General features: G+C 40.7%; 2 protein-coding genes across 8 annotated transcripts in view; one reads left to right on the forward strand and one right to left on the reverse strand.

Annotated features, from left to right (window-relative positions):
- The window catches only part of CCDC146 (coiled-coil domain containing 146), a 121,003-nt gene extending 104,742 nt beyond the window's left edge, over window positions 1-16,261 (forward strand). The window contains exons 14-19 of the mRNA XM_043588674.1: window positions 2,082-2,306; window positions 4,099-4,327; window positions 9,839-9,967; window positions 10,749-10,886; window positions 14,111-14,359; window positions 15,703-16,261. Coding sequence (XP_043444609.1) covers window positions 2,082-2,306; window positions 4,099-4,327; window positions 9,839-9,967; window positions 10,749-10,886; window positions 14,111-14,359; window positions 15,703-15,906 — 1,174 coding nt within the window. The 3' untranslated portion in view covers window positions 15,907-16,261. The remainder of the gene's footprint in view (window positions 1-2,081; window positions 2,307-4,098; window positions 4,328-9,838; window positions 9,968-10,748; window positions 10,887-14,110; window positions 14,360-15,702) is intronic.
- Window positions 16,262-18,375: 2,114 nt separating this feature from the next.
- Window positions 18,376-22,555, reverse strand: part of LOC122487795 (gamma-secretase activating protein) — a 90,850-nt gene continuing 86,670 nt past the window's right edge. For 4 of the 7 annotated variants that reach the window (XM_043588680.1, XM_043588679.1, XM_043588681.1 and 1 more), the window contains 4 exons: window positions 21,995-22,056; window positions 19,816-19,917; window positions 19,556-19,655; window positions 18,376-19,127 (listed from right to left, as the gene is read on the reverse strand). In XM_043588680.1, the coding sequence (XP_043444615.1) occupies window positions 19,036-19,127; window positions 19,556-19,655; window positions 19,816-19,917; window positions 21,995-22,056 (356 nt within the window). In that variant the 3' untranslated portion in view covers window positions 18,376-19,035. Of the gene's footprint in view, window positions 19,128-19,555; window positions 19,656-19,815; window positions 19,918-21,716; window positions 21,872-21,994; window positions 22,057-22,555 lie in introns of those variants that run through there. The other 3 variants (XR_006298471.1, XR_006298470.1, XM_043588682.1) reach the window with 2 other exon arrangements.

Below are 22,555 nucleotides of genomic sequence, written 5' to 3' on the forward strand. Positions count from 1 at the left end.
TCTTCTGATTCATTGAACTCTAAAATACCCTGTGGATAATAAAGTAGATAATAAAGTAGAATAAAGTAAAAAGTAGAAGATAATAGTCTTACAAAGCTGTAAGAGCCCTTGCTCAAAGATGCTTTACAGATGACAGTCTAAGCATCTGAATGTGATTCATTATGCTTCTACTGTCTGATAGCCATATTTTTAAGTGAATAAAACACTATGTTTACACTATTTATTTTCATTTACCAAATTAGAAAGAAAAACACAAATTTGATCATTTGCATTCAAATTTGGAAGACAATCAAATGTTCATCAACCAGCATTCCCTGGTTATAGATTTGAAGCATCTAATGTGCTTGGAGAAGGCAGTATAGTGGAGTGATTAAGACAGATAGCTTTCTCCATAATTTGGCTTTTGCAGCAACGTGGATGGAACTGGAGAGTGTTATGCTAAGTGAAGTAAGTCATACAGAGAAAGATAGATACCATATGTTTTCACTCTTACATGGATCCTGAGAAACTTAACAGAAGACCGTGGGGGAGGGGAAGGAAAAAAAAAAAAGGCTAGAGAGGGAGGGAGCCAAACCATAAGAGACACTTAAAAACTGAGAATAAACTGAGGGTTGATGGGGGGTGGGTGATGGGTACTGAGGAGGGCGCCTGTTGGAATGAGCACTGGGTGTTGTATGGAAACCAATTTGACAATAAATTTCATATTAAAAAAATAAAAAAGATAGCTTTCTAGACTCAACAGAGCATTAAATGAATTCCTTTAGTCTTTTGATTTGGCAAAGTGGGGCAGCAGAGGCTTGGGGCACAAAAGAAAAGATGTCCTAATCCAAGGTGGGAGGGAGGAACTATAGAAACTCCTGAAGAGTATCACATAATGAATATCATTATTACTACAGTAATAATAATTATAGTAGTAAACATTATTACTACCAGAGTAGTTCCCCCTTATCCTTGAAGGATACATTCCAAACCCCCAGTGGAGGTCTGAAATTACAGGTAGTACTGAACCCTATATATTTTGTGTTTTTTTCCTATATTTACATGCCTTTGATAAAGTTTAACTTATAAATTAGGCACAGTAAGAGATGAGTATAATTACTAATAAAATAGAACAACTGTAGCAATATACAGTTGACCCTTGAACAACACAGGTTGGGGCAGGGGGCACCCCCTGCACAGTTGAAAATCTGCATATAACTTTTAACTCCCCCCCCCCCCCCCACCAAACTTAACTACTAAGAGCCTACTGTTGACTGGACACCTTAGCAGTAACATTTGATTAACAAATATTATGTATGGTACATGTATTATATACTGTATTCTTACAATAAGGTAAGCTGGAGAAAAGAAAATGTTAAGAAAATCATAAAAAAGGGGCACCTGGGTGGCTCAGTCGGTTAAGCGTCTGACTTCGGCTCAGGTCATGATTTGGGGGAGAGGGGGTTTCCAGCCCCCTTAGGGCTCTGTGCTGACAGCTCAGAGCCTGGAGCCTGCTTCGGATTCTGTGTCTCCTTCTCTCTCTGCCCTCCCCCACTCATGCTCTCTTCCTGTCTCTCAAAAAGAAATGTTAAAAAATTTTTTTTAAATCATAAAAAAGAGAAAATACATTTACAGTACTGTGCTGTATTTTTTTTTTAAATCACGTATAAGTGGACCCATGCAGTTCAAACCTGTTTTGTTCAAGCGTCGGCTGAACTGTAATAAATTATGTAAATGTGGTCTCTCTCCCTCTGTTATTGTTATTGTACTGTACTCACCCTTCTCGTGAGGACGTGAGGTGACAAAACGCCTGTCTGATGACGTGACGCGAGGCGAATGACGCAGACGTTGCGACGTAGCGTTAGGCCGCTATTGACCTCCTGAAGAGTCAGAAGGAGGATCATTTACTTCCGGACCACGGATGACCGCGGGTAAATGAAGCTGCAGAAAGCCAGATGGTGGATAGGGGGGACTACGGTACCACTATTGTCGTTTCAATGGACATACTGAAAGCAAGAGCTATGTTACTAGTTTCAGAAGTCTTCATTGTTTTTAAAGTAAAGAAAATTATGATCTCACCCATTTTCCCATTGTTTTTAAAGAAAGTTACAAAATTCCATGCTGAAACTTGCCAACAATGTTACCATCAGAGAAAGCATGCAAAATGACGTGTGCAAAATCGTAGCAAAACTTCAGGCAATGAAGGAGAAGAAGGAAGTCCAGTTAAATAACATCGACAGACTTGCCAATATGATCACAGTGATTGAAGAGGAGATGGTGCAACTTCGCAAGAGATACGAAAAAGCCGTTCAGCATCGAAATGAAAGGTAAAAACCAGGAACCTAGTGTGAAAAACGAAACACCCAGAGATCCTACTTAAAATGTTGCCCCTTTTGGGGGCACCTGGGTGGTTCAGTCGGTTGACTGGCTTGAGCTTGGGTCATGATTTCATGGTTCTGGTTTGTGAGTTCGAGCCCCACATGGGGCTCGCGGCTGTCAGCACTGAGCCCACTACAGACCCTCTGTCCCCTACTCCCTCTACCCCTTCCTCACTTGCGCTCTCTCTCTCTCTCAAAAATAAAAATAAACATTAAAAAATGCTTTAAAAAAAACAAATATTGCCCCTTTTTCTATCTGGATTTGACAGTGGATAGTGAGGGGCATGTGACATTTAGGTTTCATTAGCCTTTTGTGGGGGCAGGGTAGGGGGTCAGCTGTGTGTTTTGCCTGAAAATAAGAAACTCTGTTCTTGTAAGCGAGACAGGCAAGACTAGGGTTTGAGAAGTTGCCCACTTAAAGATCAAAGTTCTTTCCCAGGCTACTATTCAGGATACCATCAAGTTATTTCAGTATAATTGACATAAGTAAGTCTTTGGATCTCGTATCCACTTTTGTGACAGGCTTGGTCTTAGTAGGAAATTTATTAAGCCATTTTCCCAGCTCATTTTCTCAGCAAGTAAGACGTTTCAGAACAGCATTATTTCTTCCAGACTACAATTATGTCATTAATCAATTGCTACTGTAACTGTGCTTGTGCTAGAGAAATGTGGTATGTGAGATTGTAGAGCCCTGTAGTAATTACATCTGGTATCAGATCTTCTGTTCATTGTGGCTTGATTGTGGGCTGCTCCATGTGAAGTTATGTGCTAAGTGCTGGACCCTGAAAGTACAAACAGGTGGTATGGCATTGCTCCTGGCTTCTTGTGTCAAGAGAAGTAAGAGGATCCTGAGGAGCCAATGAATGGCAAATGAGACAAAACAAAGAGCTAAGATTAAGCAAATACAACGATGTGTATACATGTTTTAAGGGAGGGGAGAGAGACAGAGATAAAGGCAATTAAAGATGAACTCTGGGATAATGGATATGCAGAGTGTGGGAAGAACTTCAGGGTGTGAACAACACTACTTTTTCAAACAGCTGGCAGGTGTTTTCTCTGGGAAAAAAGAAAGAAAAAAAAGTCCTCTTATTTGGCTCCTGGCACAAAACAAAGTAGTTAGGCAGTGTGTTCCCAGGCCCTGATCAGACCTGTAGGGCTGGAATTAGAAAATTCTTACTTTGTTTCTTTCCCACATTCTCCTCACATGGAGGGGTCTTTCCCCTGGCATGATTACAAAGGACAGGACTTTGCCTATTTATGGGGCAATTTGCATCAGAAATATTCAACTTTCAAAGAACCTAATAGGCCTGGCAAGTTACACAGAATTGCTGCAGAAACACATTCGCTGGCCCCCTGCCTGGGTACTTCTGGCCCAGAGCTCAGTTGGCAAGTCTGGCCCAAGAAAAGGGTCTGCAGAAAATCAGATTATGAGATTACTTTGTTCATGCATGGGGAATGACATTTTTTCCCACCCCAGGAAAACCTTTGGGATTTGCAGAGATACCGTGACCAGCCAACTGCACGGTTAGCTCAGAGTCAAGATGCTAAACAGTCCTCCCTTTCCCATCCCCAGGAAAATTAAAAGTGTGGAGTTTAACTAGAAAGCCAACAGTGAATATCTTTTGCCTTCTGGAATTATATAATGTCGATGTGTATTTGGTGCCCACATCCAGGGGGAACCACCATGACTAAGTGACCTCAACATCCTCTTAGCCTCCTCTGCCTCTCCTTTTGGCCATAGTGGCGTTCAGCTGATAGAACGGGAAGAGGAAGTGTGCATCTTCTATGAAAAAATAAACATCCAAGAAAAGATGAAGCTAAATGGAGAAATTGAAATACATGTCCTGGAAGAAAAGATCCGATTCCTGAAACTGAAGATTGCCGAGAAGCAAAGACAGATTCATGTGACCCAGAAATTACTGCCAACCAAGAAGGCCCTGGATGCCGACTTAGCAGTGCTCCAGATTCAGGTGGGGAAAATATTCATCAGACATTTCCAGGGCCATTTGCTTCCCCTCCCCCGTCTCTTCTTTAGAGGTTTGTAGATCATATTGAGCTCTCACATGTAAATTAAGCTATGCCCTTCCTAGTATCTGTACAAACCCATGAGTTATAAGTCTTCTTTAAAAATGCCCCTGGTCCAGGGTGGAATCAGGCATCCGCGCTACAGGTTGTCTTTTTTTCCCCGTGAAACATTTTCTGCCATCCATGGAATTTAGACCCTCCCAAATCTCAACTCTTTCTCAGCTTCCTCATAGCTCAAAATTTAAGTAAGCCGGGTTTTCACTGCCACCAGCATAACTATGTTTTTGATGCTTGCTGGAAAGATCCTGAAGACCATCTTGCTCTCATTTTTAGAACTCCTGTCCTCCAAAGCCGAGATTTTTGTTTGTTAATTGGCAATCACATATAAATGGACTCCTTATTAATCCCTGTAGTTTCCCTGTAATATAATAGCCTGATCTCTGACATAGTCTTTTTAAAAATGGAATAAAGCCACAAACTTTAAACATGAAATAAATACCTACATATATACATAAATAATGAATATAAAGCTACTTTCTTCACATGTAATAACTGTACTTTTTCTTCTATTTTTAAAGAATAGAGATCTTTTTTCCATTTACTCAATGCAGCAGGAACAAATTTTAACTTATAATAAGGCGACTGTGTGGCTCAATTCTGAGTTTTGGCTCACATCATAACCTTGTGGCTTCCATGGGTTCGAGCCCTGGTTGGGTCTCCAAGAGATTTTTCTCTCTCTCCCTCTCTCTCTCTCTACCCCTCCCTGACTTGTGCTGTCTCTATCCCTCTCAAAATAAACAAACTTAGGGGCGCCTGGGTGGCGCAGTCTGTTAAGCGTCCGACTTCAGCCAGGTCACGATCTCGCAGTCTGTGAGTTCGAGCCCCGCGTCAGGCTCTGGGCTGATGGCTCAGAGCCTGGAGCCTGTTTCCGATTCTGTGTCTCCCTCTCTCTCTGCCCCCTCCCCCATTCATGCTCTGTCTCTCTCTGTCCCAAAAATAAATAAACGTTGAAAAAAAAAAAAAACCTAGCTTTCAAAAAAAATAAATAAATAAAAATAAACTTAAAAAAATTTTTTTTAACCTATAATATGGTTTCTAAAATGTCAGGTTTATTTTCAGGTTTTTTCTGATTATAAAATTAAAACATGTTCAGTTAATGAAGTTTTGAAAAAATACAAAAATTAAAAAAAATTCCAAGGGCCCCTGGGTGGCTCAGTTGGTTAAGCTTCTGACTTCAGCTCAAGTCATGATCCCACAGTTCATGGGTTTGAGCCCCGCATCGGGCTCTGTGCTAACAGCTCAGAGCCCAGAGCCTGCTTCTGTCTCCCTCACTCTCTGCCCTCTCCTGCTTCTGCTTGCTCTCTCTCAAAAATAAAAATAAACATTAAAAAAAATTAAAAAAATAAAATTCCATCCCAATATATAATCACTATTAAAATTATCAAAAATCTGGAAGAGATCCTTTTGGTCTTCTTCAAGATGTACAAGTAAATAGTTTTCATTAGCTCATGCTATAGACAGTTGTGAATCCTAGGTTTGTGTTTTGTTTTGTTTTGTTTTCATTTAATCATGTCATGGCGATTCACGTGACTTTGTGGAACTAGATGATGGGTCCACTTCCATGTTTTATGCCATTTGAATGAATGAATGCTGTATCAATGATAGGATTCCAGTGTTTATTTTTTGAGCCATAAATTCTCCTATTCATTTCCTCCATAAGTGTAGCCCAATTTAGATGGATTGGTTGAAACACCCCTAGGCATCCCTCAGGTCTCCAAGGTAGCCTCCCCAGGATTCCTATGGCTCTGACTCCTGCTACCAATGAGTGGTTCATTTGGGGGATCCCCTCATCAGCTCACACATAACAGTGCCTGGTTCACTTCCGTGCCATGTAAGTGCAAAACTCAGGAGTCACTCCTTCTTCAGCTTACTGACACAAAATCATTCATGCAAGATCTTTGTCTATGAACTGATTGGAGATTTGGGGCAACAGTATGATAGGATACCTTACAGAAATGTAAAGAACTTATAAATTCCGTATCAGCTATCCATGCCCTACAGAGCTCTGTGGGGCACCCCCATCACTGGTAACAGTCCCCAAGTGTGTTAGCCCATGCAGCACCCTGGCCTAGCTCCATTTCACTGGCTTGTCTTTCCATCTTTCATCCCCTTTGCCTCTCCACATCACCCGCACCCCAGATTGCCCTCCAGGCACTCCATACTTGTCCCACTTGATTTTTACAGAATAATTTGCCTTTCTCTAGCTCCTTCCCAAAACACAGCTTCAGGGCCATCTTTGTCCATAGCAAACTATCAAGATGCCCAGCAGAACAAAAGGACTTTAAATTCAGTAAGATCCACGACAGAAAAGTTCTCTCTCTATTGTGTAAGCATTTTATTTGTGTTAATTGCAAATCAATACTTCTAGTCAATGGATAAAATTCATTGTTCTTAAAATATACACACTTGGCATTTCATTATACAGTTACCTGGTGTAAAATACGAATTCAGTTTACCCAAGAGGAAAATATTTATGCATTTATGCCTGATATGAGCCTTTTCCATTCTGACTGCAAATGAATTGAGACAATATGGACTATGTATTACCATCAGTTACCTGTTTTGCCAGGTTATTCTAAGCTTAAGGACTGTTGAATAGGGGCACCTGGGTGTCTCAGTTAAGTGTCCGGCTCTTGATTTTGGCTCAGGTCATGATCTCAGGGGCCTGCGATCTAGCCTCGAGATGGGCACCAGTCTAGGCATGGAGACCACTTGACATTCTCTCACTCTCCTTCTGCCCCTCCCACCCCTGCTCACGCTCTCTCTCTAAAACAAAACAAAACAAAACAAAACAAAACAAAACAATTGAATAGAAAGTTTCCCATTAGTCTTCAAACTGCACTTAATTATTTGTCTACTTAGCACTAATCACGTGGGTCCTTTGAAGGCCATGATATGAAATTTAAAGCTTTAGGCAAGTCATTTTTGTACTCTGCCTTGCTGTGTCAGATCCCTGTCACATCCTGTTACTTGTTACAGCTGCAATGTTTTTGGGTTTTTTTTGTAAAGTCTTCTCATTTTTGCATAATTTCCAGAATTCTCTTAAGGTTTGCATTTTCTCAGTTGTTTGAAACATTTTTTAATTGTCCAACAGTCTAATCCAAGGATTATCATGAGTCATATTTTCCTGGTGCTTATAATAATGGCTCCTTTTCAGGGATCTTGGAAATCATGTGAACTATTTTAGAGCACAACACTATTTTATATCAATAAAGTAAACATGGGGATTAAGGAGGGCACTTGCTGTGATGAGTCTAGGGTGTTGTATTGAAGTGTTGCATCACCAGATTCTACACCTGAAACTAACACTGCGTTGTATGTTAACTAACTGGAATTTATATAAAAACTTAAAAAAAAAAGTAAACAGTTTTTCCTCAAAGACCCATGGGGAAACCAGAGCAATCAAGGTACTGCTTTGATAAACAAGCACCATATTTTTGTTCCTTATTTAATTTCTTAATTAAGAAACAGAAATATCAATTGTTGTTAATAATACATACAATAATTGGGAATGCAAGCTGGTGCAGCCACTCTGAAAAACAGTATGGCGGTTCCTCAAAAAACTAAAAATAGAACTACCCGACGACCCAGCAATTGCACTACTAGGCATTTATCCAAGGGATACAGGTGTGCTGTTTCAAAGGGACACATGCATCCCCATGTTTATAGTAGCACTATCAACAATAACCAAAGTATGGAAAGAGCCCAAATGTCCATCGATGGATGAATGGATAAAGAAGAGGTGGTATATATACAGTGGAGTATTACTCAGTAATCAAAAAGAATGAAATCTTGCCATTTGCAACTATGTGGATGGAACTGGAGGGTATTATGCTAAGTGAAATGAGTCAGTCAGAGAGAGACAAAAATGACTTCACTCATATGAGGACTTTAAGAGACAAAACCAATGAACATAAGGGAAGGGAAACAAAAATAATATAAAAACAGGGAGGGGGATAAAAACAGACTCATAAATATGGAGAACAAACTGAGGGTTACTGGAGGGGTTGAGGGAGGGGGGGTGGGCTAAATGGGTAAGGGGCACTAAGGAATCTACTCCTGAAATCATTGTTTCGCTATATGCTAGCTAATTTGGATGTAAATTTACAAAAATAAAAAATAAGTTAAAATAAAAAAAATACAATAATGTATGTATGCTTAATTATGTGTAGATGTATACTTTAACTCCATATTAAGGGCAATTAAGGAGTGTGGAGAGAGAGGAAGAAAAAGGAAAAAAATAAATTATTTATGTCACCACTTATAATTCTTTTTGTCAGGAGGAGGAGCATACATAAATGAAAAATTAAATACTACCTATATCACTCTGGGACACGTTGTAAAGTGTGTAAAGTATAAATACCACTTGGAATGTGGTATCTCATTTAAGTAATCAACCCCATTAGGTTGGGCCTTATCTTCCCATTTGACAGTTGAGGAAACTAAAGTTTAGAGAAGATAAATGATTTGCCCAAGATTCTACAGGTTTTCAGTAGGTTGAAAATGATAACTCTTGGTTTTCAATGTGTTCCACATCTCTCCGTTATAAAAACTATGTGTGAACTGCTATTTTCTTCACCTCCGAAGTCTCCTTGACGCAATAAATATAGTTGATATATAAAGCATTGTATTAGGTGGTTAGCAAAACAGATATAAATGGTTCAGGCTATACCTCACAGACTGTACATTGTATTGACCTAGTTAAGAACTTCATTCTTTGCAACACCATTAAAGCTATTGCCAACAAAGGGTTTTAAACTGGAGTCCAGGATGTTGTCTGCTTTGTATGTTGTCTACTTTGGCCTCTAGAACAATCTTCCATAAAAAGCTCTGCTCTGCAACCATGCAGCATCCCATGGGTATAACACAAAATGGTAAATAGTCAAAGGACTGGTTGTAAGATCAGGTTTTTCTTTAATGGCTCTGAACTCGCAGTCTTGCTTCAGAGGGTCAGTTACAGGCATCATCCTCATGGCACCATGGGTGGGCAGACACATTGTTCAACCCCAGGTCCCAGCTGATGGGATGTTAAGAGTTCTCTGGGGGCACCTGGGTGGCTCAGTCAGTTGAGCGACCGACTTTGGCTCAGGTCATGATCTCATGGTTTGTGAGTTCGAGCCCTGCATTGGGCTCTGTGCTGACAGCTCAGAGCCTGGAGCTTTCTTCTGATTCTGTGTCGCCCTCTCTCTCTGCCCCTCCCCCATTCATGCTCTGTCTCTCTCTGTCTCAGAAATAAATATTAAAAAAAAAAAAAAAAAAAAAAAAAAAGAGTTCTCTTGCCCCTTTCCCTGGGTTGATCCCACTGGAAGACTTTAAAGACCATGGGCCATGTGATTTTAAAATTTATGGAGCAAGACGGTTAGTTTTGAAGTTAATGTTTCTTTCTTGTTTAATAGTTTTCACAGTGCACAGACAGAATAAGAGACCTGGAGAAACAGCTTATAAATCCTGAGGGTGAGAACAGAACCCGCTTCATTCCAGGGAAAGATATGACTCAAGAAGAAATGATCAAAAAATTAGATTCGGTAAGCATTCCTCTGACAGTAGTACCTACTAGCCCCTTGTTGATCAGTGTCACAGATATCGGTGGTGCTATTTCCATCTTATGCAGACAGATTTATCCCTCACAATTCTAGCCACTAACAATTGTGTCATTGTAATCCCTTAACAAAACCTAAGCTTGTTTCAAATGCTTGCCAAAAAGAAGTAAAACCTGTGTGGTTTCGAGATGCCCACTTTTGTCTCATAGCCCAAAGGAACAATTTTGGCATCTTTAGTGGATTAATTTGTCTTCCTAAAGGGAGAGTATCAGAGGAATGACAACAGGAAGCTAAATGGAGCTGAGAGGGCTGCCCCCTACCTTGGGAAGGAAGAACTCCCAGAGCTGCCTGCAGGGGGCTGGGAGCAAGGAGAGTCTTGACTTAGACCAGTGCTAAAGACTTTTCCAGAGCTATCTTGGCAACTATATAAAAGCAATCTGTTTTCATTAAGGGGAAAAAAAATAGGGCTCTAATTAAGAAAGAATATTTTTGGGTGCCTGGGTGGCTCAGTAAGTTAAGTGGCCTACTTCGGCTCAGGTCATGATTTCACAGTTCATGAGTTCAAGCTCTGCATCAGGCTCAGAGCCTGGAGCCTGCTTCTGATTCTATGTCTCCCTCTCCCTCTGCCCCTCCCCAGCTTGTGCTCTGTCTCTGGGTCTCTCAAAAATAAACAAACATTAAAAAAAAATTTTTTTTTAAAAGAAAGAAGAATTTGAATTACATGACTTTGTTTTTTCCTTTTTACTGAAATTGCTTTCAACCATAGCTGGAACTACAGCTGGCCAAGAAGGAGGAGAAGTTACTGGAGAAGGACTTCATCTATGAACAGGTCTCCCGGCTCACAGACAGGCTCTGCAGCAAAACTCAGGCCTGCAAACAGGACACTCTGCTCTTAGCCAAGAAGGTCTGCCTGAGACCCTGCCTTCTCCCTCCTGCCCTTACTCCTTTATTACCTGTCATTTTGCACAGTCTGCTTTATTTATTGAGAGCAGCACTGAAGAGATTTGGCTTTATGACTAGAGAAACATAAAGATGTAAAATTAAAAAGGTAAAGAGGACTCTTAGAGAATTGTCCAAAATGGGTTTCAATCTTGTCCCCTGAATGAATTGTTTTGTACTGGGAAAACTTAAGCTTTTTGATGACAGTTTGCACGTTTCCCTGAACAGGCCACCTACTCCAACTATGACAATTATACCTTTATATTTCATGTGCCAACTTAAATCCTTTCTAGTTCCTTGTGATTAGAGGGCCTCACTTACCCAGCGGTCTGCACGAAAACAGCCCTAATCCAGAACCCAGCCAGAACCCAGAAATGGACGGGACCATTAAAGAGAACAGCAGTCGGGGTGCCTGGGTGGCACAGTCGGTTAAGCGTCCGACTTCAGCCAGGTCACGATCTCGCGGTCCGGGAGTTCGAGCCCCGCGTCGGGCTCTGGGCTGATGGTTCAGAGCCTGGAGCCTGTTTCCGATTCTGTGTCTCCCTCTCTCTTTGCCCCTCCCCCGTTCATGCTCTGTCTCTCTCTGTCCCAAAAATAAATAAATGTTGAAAAAAAAAATTAAAAAAAAAAAAAAAAAAGAGAACAGCAGTCAGTCACACAACACCCATGCCTGTTAGTCCTTGGGATGAAGCCACTACAGGGCCACACTAGTGAGGAAAGACCAGTCATGTGGAGCTTCCTGATTTCTTAAGTTTCAAATATGAGGACTGCTGATTCAAAGCTCCAGGGTCAGGCTGGGACTGCTAGAGCTACGCTGAAAGGGGCCACCAGCAGGAGGGAGGCTGGTGAGTTAGGTGAGGCAGGACCTGGCACCATAGGACAGTCAGAGGAGCTGCTGCTCACCTGACCTCTGGGCCCCTTGGAGCATCTGCTGTGACAGCCCAGGGATTTTAGTTACTGAACCTGCTGCGTGCTCCCTTGATGCCAGGTGTGAGGGCAGGAACAAAGAGGAATGGACACATTGTCCACACCTAGTGCTGGCAGACAGGTAAACATCCCATGACGGTGGGCTCCTGAGCGCAGTGGCTGTTCCTCGTCCTTAATTTCCCCAATGGCCAGCGTGTACTAAACTCGAGAGAAAAAAATTATTGAATAAGTGAAGTCAGTCCCATTCTAGAAAGTTCTCGCTCACCAAAGAAACAGAAAATCACTGTAAACCTCAAGCCTCCTTTGCCATTTTTATTTGGCATTTACACACCTGCTCTGATGACTTTCACTAATAGACTTCCACATCAGACCCATGGCTCATGGGCAATTCACGACTTTACCTCATCAAATAAGAAATGCTAAGACTCTTTTAGGCTCATGAACTTTGCCTGAATTAGCATGCCCGATGTTTCTTTAAATGTTGCCTTCCTTCCTTTTGCAAAATGAATTTCCCTTTCTTTAGGGGAAGTCCAGTCGTCACTGAGGGCTGGCTTGTCAAATCTGTTGGCAGTCCAGAAGTCAGCTGTAATGCTAGAGAAATGCAAATGGTGACAACTGCTACCCGGGATCCAGCAAGCGGATTCCTAGCCTACTGCTTTATCTTCCCGCACCTTTCCCCACCTTCAGTGCTATCTACTTGGCTTTTTCTCTTTTTATTTAAAATTAGGATTTCCTTATAGTAGGCAGAACTAGAAGGTAGAAAGGTTCAGACCCCAGATCTGTGATTTACCAATACTAGGGAGTGACCCTGAGAAAGATACATAAATGATCTTAAAATGAAGTTTCTTGATCTGTGAAATGGGTGTTGATATCACCTTAAGTTGTTGCAAGCATTGGGTAGTTGAGAAGTGGTCTAGCTCCTTGCAGGAACTCAACGAGAATGCACATCTCAAATCTCTCACCTTTCCCAGGTAGCTTATGGCTCCACTTGCAAATTTCCCAAATGAACAGAAAATGGGAAATCCCAAACAAAGACTTAGAGCAACCCGGAATAATACCATCCTTTTTTGGAGGAGATAAGGAGGTTGGCTAGCTTTACACACATACACACAACATTCAAGTGTACCATAACTGATTAATGAAATTTAAGATGACTCACCATTGAAGCTTTAAAAAGTAGTTGCTTTTATTCACTGTATGCTTCTTAAAATATAGAACAGTTTTTAAAATGTATATTCCCTATTCCTTTAAAGAGAAAAAATGTGTATGTAACAATTAGACATTATATTTTCAGAGGAAGGCAAATCACAAACAGCAACATTTCTCTAAGCAAATGTACAGATAGATCAGTGTCCGCTCTATTAGGAGAATAAAGTATTTCAAGGTCCAGTGTAGATTTTGGAAGCTCATTTTCAGGTCCCAGTGTACCTTTATTCAAAGGACTGAAGGATTAAAATAGAATAGAATAGAATTTATTAATTCCTTCATTCAGCAAAATTTCAGTTTTAATTTTGTTGGGTGCCTATGTTCCACTTAGTCCTATCTTTTAATTCTTTGGTGGTAACTAGCTGATGTGAAATGGTAAACATACCCATAGAACAAGAAACATTTCATTTCAAATTATTGACCAGATTTTCCCCAGTTCAACTCATGCTTGCTTATGACCTAATAATGATGCATCCCAGGAATTATGATCAATAATGCAACCACATTGAGGTATGATATTTTCCATTAAAAATCATTTCAGAATACAGGACCTCTGCTGATTATCTCATATAATTAAAGAGTAATTTTTAAATGTAGTTTTTTTTTCTACCAGATTTTTTTCCACTGGATAGGTGACAAATTAAAGACATGGCAAAATTAGGCCAGAACTTACACATCAGGAATACCCTTTCCCTTCTCCTTATCACCTCTTAAAAATAAAGGGACTATTTCCCTCCATGCTATCCACTTGGAACTCCAGTAAGTAGATGAACAGACTGGTTTCTTTTCCCTCCTGTCTTTATTTACCCAGGGCCAGGCTCTCTCCAGGTGTGGAGGTGAGTGTGTGTGCCTGTGTGTGAGAGGAGGGCCTTATTTACACAGCCAGGGAATTGGGCTCAATCTCTGAGATCTCTTCCAATTCTTATTTTCTCTGAATTCCCACTTAAACTCTCTGTCCTCCAGCCAAGACTGCCCCCCCCCCCCATTCTAGAGAGCCAGCAGCCTGCCGTTTTCTTAATGTATACATAGTCTAAACCTTGGGCTCTTTCATTCTAGATGAACGGCTACCGGAAAAAGATCAAAGATGCCACGGAAAAAATGATGGCTCTTGTTGCTGAGCTTTCCATGAAACAGGCTCTGGCCATTGAACTCCAAAAGGAAGTCATGGATAAAGAAGATTTCATCTTCTCCTGCAATTCCAGGATAGAAAAGGGTCTGCCACTCAATAAAGACATTGAAAGAGAATGGCTGAAGGTACTTCGAGATGAAGAAATGTATGCTTTGGCCATCGCTGAAAAATCTCAGGTAAGCTTTGTCTTCTATATCGCATTTGTCCAGTGTGGCAGGAAGGGCTATTTTCAGGGATTTCAGTCTTCCCAAAATATATAAAAAACCTCCCACTCTAGCACACACCTAGTTCCAACAAGCAGTAGAAAGGAGTTTTGTTTTTATTAAGATATGATGTAGGGGACAAGTCAAAATAACATCCCAAGTGCGGTAATATTCTCCAGAAAACATTCATCAAGCACCAAGCCCACCCCCCTCCCCAGTCTTACATCCTGGGCTAGTGTGGCTGAACACCATAGATTCCCACCGGCAGGACAGTGGTCAGGCTGGCACTGGTTTTATCCATAGGGCTTTATGTCCTTGCACCCCTGCTCAGGCTACACCTTACTTTCCCATGTCTGGCCACTGGGGCCACCAAGGTAGATTGGGAATGTTGTCACGGCCTTCTGCAGACTATGCACTTGGTGGCATCAAAGGCCTCAAGGCCACAGCTTTCTTCTCCAACCACTGACCTAAATCTAGGTCTATCACTGGACCTACACATCAGGTGCCGAGTTCTGCCTACTCCCATGACCTTCTAATATTCTTAAAATGGCATTAAGGATCTCTTTTTAAGAAGACTACATTCTGGGGACCTACAGCTCACTCTCAGACTGGCAAGTAGATATCCCCCAAAGGATCACTATTCACTCCCTATCCCAAGAAAACATGCCTTCCAAACACACACTAGAAATGCCTGAAAATAGGGTCAGATTTGTAATTTCCACACTGCCTGGGACTCTATTTTTTAGGGCATTCATTTTTATCTATGACGTCCCAGCTGTCATTTACCTGTCTCCATTATTTAGAGTTCTTTTTTAATGCTGTAAGAAATTCCTCTGTTCTTCAAAAGCACAGGCAGAATCTTGAGGACCCTCAGGTTCAAAGCAAGGTGCTGACCACTTCTGTCTTCTGGTTCTACTTCACTCCTTATTTCCCTCTTTGTTAACATTTGCTCACCAATGACTTACTCCAGCCTTTTTCAAAACCATGGAAATAGTGTGTAATGAAAGCTATTAAAGCTGGAATATAGTGAATTTAAAACCCACTAACCAGTTTATGATAAACCCTAAACCCCAGTAACAGAGTGATACTTGGGTAACATGGGTCATTCCAATTAGATGCTGTGTGTGTGTGTGTGTGTGTGTGTGTGTGTGTGTGTGTTTAGCGACTCCACCCTCATACCCATCTGTCCCTTTGGGGGAATATCAGTCAACACAGCCTAAGACTGCTCAGACCCAGCTGTGTCTGCTGGGCCCTGAGGATGAACTGGCTTCACTATAGTTTTCAGGAAACTCAAAAGGAAAAATCATTCTTTGCAGGAGTTCTTGGCGGCAGATATTCGCCAGCTACCCAACGGTGTTTACACAACTGCAGAGCCACGTCCAAATGCCTATATCCCAGAGGCAGAGGCCGCTCTTCCCTTGCCAAAACCATATGGCGCTTTGGCTCCTTTTAAGCCCAGTGAACCTGGGGCCAATATGAGGCACATAAGAAAACCTGTTATAAAGCCAATTGAAATCTGAGTATGTGAACCAATCCAGGCTTCTCAACAAGAGACACTTGAATCAGGTTTCCTCATAGCCACAGCTGGAAAATATCAGCATAAGAGTTCTAACGTACAAATTATTGCAAAATATTGCAATTGACCACCAGTGGAGGTGGAGAACAACATGGCTTCCTTTTACACTCATCAACTACTATATTTTACATGATGTTAAGTAGGACACAGAATTGTCCTACAGTTATGGCAAGGCATATATCTGTAGTGTTTATTTTTTTTCTTTTTCACTCTATATATTGACTACCTTTCAGAAATGTATAGTCCAAGGGCTATAAAAATGCAAGAAAAATAAATCAAAATTCAGTGACGTACAGAAATTGGCAGAGTGGTCTCTGTTTATTAAAGAAGAAGAAAATGGGGTGCCAGGGTGGCTCAGTAGGTTAAGCATCTGACTTTCGGTTCAAGTCATGATCTTGCAGTTCATGGGTTCGAGCCCCACGTTGGCTCTGTGCTGATAGCTCAGAGCCTGGAGCCCGCTTCAGATTCTGTGACTCCCTTGCTCTCTACCCCTCCCCTACATGTACTCTGTCTCTGTCTCTCTCTCTCAAAAACAGACATTTAAAAAAATTTAAAGAAGAAAAACACAAATACTATTCAATATGTTCACTTGAAAGGGAAAGACAGAATGATTGTTTAAAAAGGAAAACATCCCAAGTAACACAGGGGTATAATTCACTTTGTTAAATAGTTGTATTTGAAATTATTGTGGTAAATGTAAATCAAATAAAAAGCAGTAAGGAGACTTGTCCTTTTTAAAGTATATTATGGTAATTCTTTTTACAAATAAACAATCCTTTTGCTATAAAAATTTATCTTATAAATCTAGATTTTTTACAATGTTATATATAAATAAACCTGTGATTATTTTAAGTTCTGACTCCAGATTCTTAAAAATTCCAAGGAAAACATTTATAGCTTTGCATGTGACAGAATTGAAAATGAGGCCAATTCCACTTATTTCATTACTCTAATTTTATTGCATTTCACCCACGTATATTTTCCTAATTCTGTTTTTATATTTTCTCATGTATGAAAATACACAAGTAAATTTGAAAACTGATTTCACTTCATATATTCAAACTGTATTTCATATTGGTATCAGGTATGGATTTTGTGTCATAATTCTGGGAGTAAGAAATACCACTTTTTCCTCTCCTCTCCCCACCTCTCCCCTCCCCTCCCCTTCCTTCCTTCCTTCCTTCCTTCCTTCCTTCCTTCCTTCCTTCCTTCCTTCTTTCTTCCTTTCTCTCTCTACCCCCCTCCCTCCCTCCTTCCATCCCTCCTTCCTTCATTTGATTTTTGCTAAATCAAACAAAATATTTTGCAAACCCACATCCTGCCAGACCGGAAGGAAATTTAATCTCATTCTCAGCCTACAAGTCAGTCCTGAATCTAACTGGATGGTTTGGAAAGTTATTAAGAAGTAAAGTGTCTATGATAAGTAACACTGTGTGGTTAACACAAAGAAATACTGTATACTTAAACACAAATCCTGTGTTGTAGGAATTAGTAATTGCATTAGGGATCCAAAAAATATACATGTAGAAACAATATAAGAATGGAAACATAATTTGTAACACAAAGGGATGGATGTTTAAATATTACAGGTGTGCTACTGGCTAAGAGGGGGAGGGTGCCACTGTGTGTTGGAATGGCCAGGGATCACAGTCAGATGGAACTTTTTATCTGGCCCTTAAACATAATTAAGATTTTAATAAGTGAGGAGGGGATTCCAAGTGGGGGGAAAAGCCTAAGCAAAGTTTGGAAGTAAGAAGACAAAAGCTGAATTCAAGGCCCAGCGAACTACCCCTGCTAGAACAGCATGTTCACGTTGGGGAATTGTGTAAGAGCCACAAGGAGTTTGGATCCTATCCTGTAATGAATGGCAAATCATTGAAAGGCTAGGAGCAGGACCAGTTTCAGCGTAAGTCTGAGGAATCAGACTTTAGAAAGACACCAAAACACAAGTGTGAAAAAGAAAAGGGTAGGGAGTGAAAACCAATGACCTTCTCAAGAGAAAAAAAAAAGTCTAACATGCTGACAAGGCCCCCAGATTTGCAGCCTCTGTGATGATTAAATATGTGACCAAAAAGGGAAATTCTGTAGTGGAGGACAATATTTGGAACACAACTATGATTTCAGAAAAGAAGTTGAATTATGACACCAGCTAGTGATAATTATAATTGTTAAAATTTCACAAGATCACTGCAGGAAATGGTGAAGAGAAAAAAAGCAAAGGGTAGACTGACCCCGGCAAGCAACTACCATTATAGATCAGAATGTAGTCACTGTAAGAGAGAGAGGGAAGAAAAAAGAAAAATAGGAGAACTAGTTAGGTGTCATGGGGGCCTCTGAGGGAACATACTCACAGACTCATGATTCCTGGCTGGGATAAAAAGGCCATGTTGAGAAAATGAAAGAGGCCAAAACCTTCAGTGTTTCTTATTTTAATGGCAAGATATTACTAAATCAAACTTTTATAAATACAAAAAAAAAGAACTTTAATATATACATACAGTTCCATCTGAACCATTATAAAAACAAATCCTACTCTAAATACTGGATGTACACACTGCCGTATGTTACAAATTATTCTATTCTAGAAATAGCAGATTTGACCTGGTCCAAATTCAGCTCTTTAAAAAGTATCCTCTTTCCAAATACAGTTCTTATGTAACATTTAATTTTTCTGCTTGTCCTATGTTGTTTTCAACGACACATCTAGTTTCTGTTTTTCTACACACTGTTCCCTACATTTTTTTAAAGCATATTTTATTTCAGAGTGCAACAGAAACTAGCTTTTGGCCTAGGAAGCCATTAGGAAGGTAAGCCACTAGGGAAGAGCATCACTGATGACGCTGCGTGCCTCCTGGGACTGTCGGTCACTGACCTCTTGTCTGCTGTCCAAAACTGGGATGAGGCACAGCAGTTTGATTCTGTCTCAACAAGTACCAGACTGAAAGTCAGACGGCTTGACAATGCATTCTGACTTTGGTTACCAATTTTAAATATTGGTCAAGGATTCCTGACAGAGGTCAAGCTAATGAGCAAGATTAAACTATTGGAGGCGGGTATAATTGCATTTTCTCTTTTACAAGCCTAAAAGCATCATGGTGTGTTTCAGAGCTGCTTCCTCTACAAATTTTGCATCCACATTGTCATGTCCTTCAAAAGTATACAGGGCTGGGAAAAAAACAAAAAGAGAGAGAGAGAAAGAGAGAGAGGAGAAAAGAGTTACTATGAAGCCATGGAACTTCTATAACGTTGTGCTGACAGCTCGTTGAAATTGTAATTCTTTTATATTTTGGTAATACACATTATTCTGAAAATGTGTGGTTAAAATTTATCAAACCTCAGCCCTAAGCAAGGTCATTTGCAGCAACCAAATGGGTTTTGAATCTCTTAAATCCTTTTAAAACCTCAAAGGTGATTATCCCTTTGGTAATTTACTCTAAGAACTAAATTGTACATTACAAACTAAGACCAACTGCAGAAAGGACTAAGTTGTAAGTAAGGGGTATTCTGGAAAGAAAAGGCTACACAGAAATGAATAGGGACTGATGTGTCAAGAGAACAGCAGGGAAATGCTAAGAGTGGAGGAGTGAAATCACCTTGATTGGAGGATTCTATGTCTGTCAGTATTTCAACGAAGTAGTTCAGAGGCAGAAATTCCACACTGAATGACGACTTGTGAATCACGGAACTTGGGGGCTAAAAGAGAAACCACTTCTGGTATCAGTTGAATCTCCCCAACATGCACAAACTTACAAAAAGGGCACAGAATGACAATTGCTGCCTATATGGATACATTGAAGTGGGCAGACAGGCTCCAAAGAACATTTAGTAGGGCTGTGCTTTCCCACGGACTCACCTTTTTCTTATAGTTCTGCAGCAGTCTCTTCACGTGGTTCCGGGAAATAATGTTAGAGCTCATAGGATGATCCCAAAGTCGACAGATCTTCTGACCAATAAGCTTTTATGCAAATTGAAAAATATGTAGAGGGGGAGTTTTAGGGCAGTGGAAACACTGTATGATACTATAATGATGAACCCATTGCATCATACACTTGTCCAAACTCACAGAATGAACAACACCAAGAGTGAACCCTAATGTTAACTATGGACTTTGGGTGATTGTGATGTGTCAGTTAGGTTCATCAGTTGTAACAAATGGACCCCTCTGGTGGGGGATGTTGATAATGAGGGAGGCTATGCGCATGTAGGGGCAGGGGGCATATGGTGAATCTCTGCACCTTCCACTCAATTTTCCTGTGAACCTAAAACTACTCTAAAAAATTTAAGTCAATAATAACAATAAAAGAACGGAAAAAATATAGAGAGGAGAATATAGCTTACAGTGCATTAAGTAAATGTACCTTGTATCTATTTATAATTTTAAAAGAATGGGGGCGCCTGGGTGGCTCAGTTGGTTAAGCGGCCGACTTCGGCTCAGGTCATGATCTCGCGGTCCGTGAGTTTGAGCCCCGCGTCAGGCTCTGTGCTGACAGCTCAGAGCCTGGAGCCTGTTTCAGATTCTGTGTCTCCCTCTCTCTGACCCTCCCCCATTCATGCTTTGTCTCTCTCTGTCTCAAAAATAAATAAACGTTAAAAAATTTTTTTAAAAATAATAATTTAAAAAGAATTATTCAAAAGTAGCTAGTCTTGGGTGCCTGGGTGGCTTAGTCGGTTAAGCATCCAACTTCAGCTCAGGTCATGATCTTGCAGTTTGTGGGTTCAAGCCCCACATAAGGCTCTGTGCTGACAGCTCAGAGCCTGGAGCCTGCTTCGGATTCTGTGTTTCCCTCTCTCTCTGCCCCTCCCCCACTCACACTCTGTCTCTCTCTCTCTCTCTCTCTCTCTCTCTCTCTCTCTCTCAAAAATAAACATTAAAAAACATGAAAAAAATTTAAAAACAAGTAACTAGTCTAAAAGAGAGGCCCTTTATGGTTAATGGCCCTTGAAGAAAGGCCATTTCCTATGAGCTGTGCTTCTGAATTTTGAATAAATACTCCCTTAAATGCAACCCTCAGGAAAGTAGCTTATACACTGATGTTGCCAAATTCTTTTTCTGAAATGGAGTTCATCTGCTACTCTTCAAAATCGGGTACCTGCAACTCTAAGTGATACCTTGATAGGAAACAAAAGTCTGTAGCCATGTTTCTCTGCCAATGTCTTGCCCAGAAAATTATAATTCCCTAAGAGTTTGAGGCAAAAAAAAAAAAAAAAAAAAAAAAAAAAAAAATTAAAGACCGAACTAAATGTTCAGAGGCCTTCCCCAGAGAGATATAGCCATAGAAAGTATGCTTTGTTTTCTACCCTCGCCTTTGCTTCACTAAGCTGTGAGGAGGAGAGGGTGTTACAAAGGAAGATGATTAGGTCCAGAAAGGCAACGGACATCCCTTTGTGGGAGGACTGTGCCAGAGATATGAGTGTTCAAGGTATGCAAACAGAGCAGAGAGCTGGCCGAGGCTCTCAGGGTCAGGAAGTTTGTGGAGTCCGAGGCTCTGAAGACCTTGCTGTGGAATTTCATATTTTCTTAGTATTTCTGACTCAGAGAGCTAATATCCTCCATAAAAATAAGGAGTGTCTGGATAACCCTTTCTCTCACGTTCCTCATTCTTCCTTCGACCTGGGAATGTTTTCCTGCTGTGGTGGAAATGACAGTGGGAGGAAATGCAGTTTCAGAACCTTCTGACCTCACCTGTATTTAAATTTCTTATCAGTTTAAATGCCAAAAGCACATGTTTCCCTTGTCCCTCCCCTCAGACTCACAGACGTAAATATTAGCGTGGTTTCCTAAGAGGGGAAAATGGCTCAGTGCTTCAGGCAGGTTGTGCCAGGCAGTACAAAGCCAGAGGAACAAGCCCTTTGTGGGCGCAGCAGGGAACGGCCGACGGGTGGGGATGGATGGGATTTCTTGGAAAGGACTGAAAAGTGAAACAATTCAGTTGACTTTAGCCCAAAACAAGTAAATGCTCCCTTTACAAGAAGAAACTGAAGGACGTTCATACCAAGGCTTATGGAGAGAATAAAATATAATTCAGGATTACCGGGGGAAGCCGCACAATGATGCTGAATTTTAGTTTTTCATTTTTCTCTGTATTGTCCAGATCTACAAGAAAGGTAGATTGGCAAATAAAACAAACCTCCACTTTAATATCTGAGCAAGCCAAATACTACTTTAGTGGTTCATTCTGATAACACACATCCCAACCTTGTATTCTCATGTTAAGTCTAACAATACCTTGAAAATTTTAGTTTGTGTCTCTGAATAAAAGGGCTTTGTTTTTATTGAAGCTGTTTCTATATGGCGTGGAACATGGCTGCCAGCCACAGAACAATTTTACTAACTTAAAACAGAAGGCACCTTGAGGAATGGCAAATACTTTAACACACATTAACAAAACTCATCTATAAAATACCACAATGAGTAATTTCAGCAAGTGATTATACTAGGGGCTGTCGAGTGCAAATTCATGTAAGCCCTGCATCTCTTAACTTTTCTTGCATTTCAAGCCTAAGTCTGAGATGACAGAGTTAATCAGCTGAAAGTAAGCCATTTCATGACATTTTCTTGAGAAACAAGCCTTCAGAGTCTCGTATCCTCAAGT

This window comes from Prionailurus bengalensis, chromosome A2 (assembly GCF_016509475.1).
Source record: "Prionailurus bengalensis isolate Pbe53 chromosome A2, Fcat_Pben_1.1_paternal_pri, whole genome shotgun sequence".
NCBI lineage: Eukaryota > Metazoa > Chordata > Mammalia > Carnivora > Felidae > Prionailurus > Prionailurus bengalensis.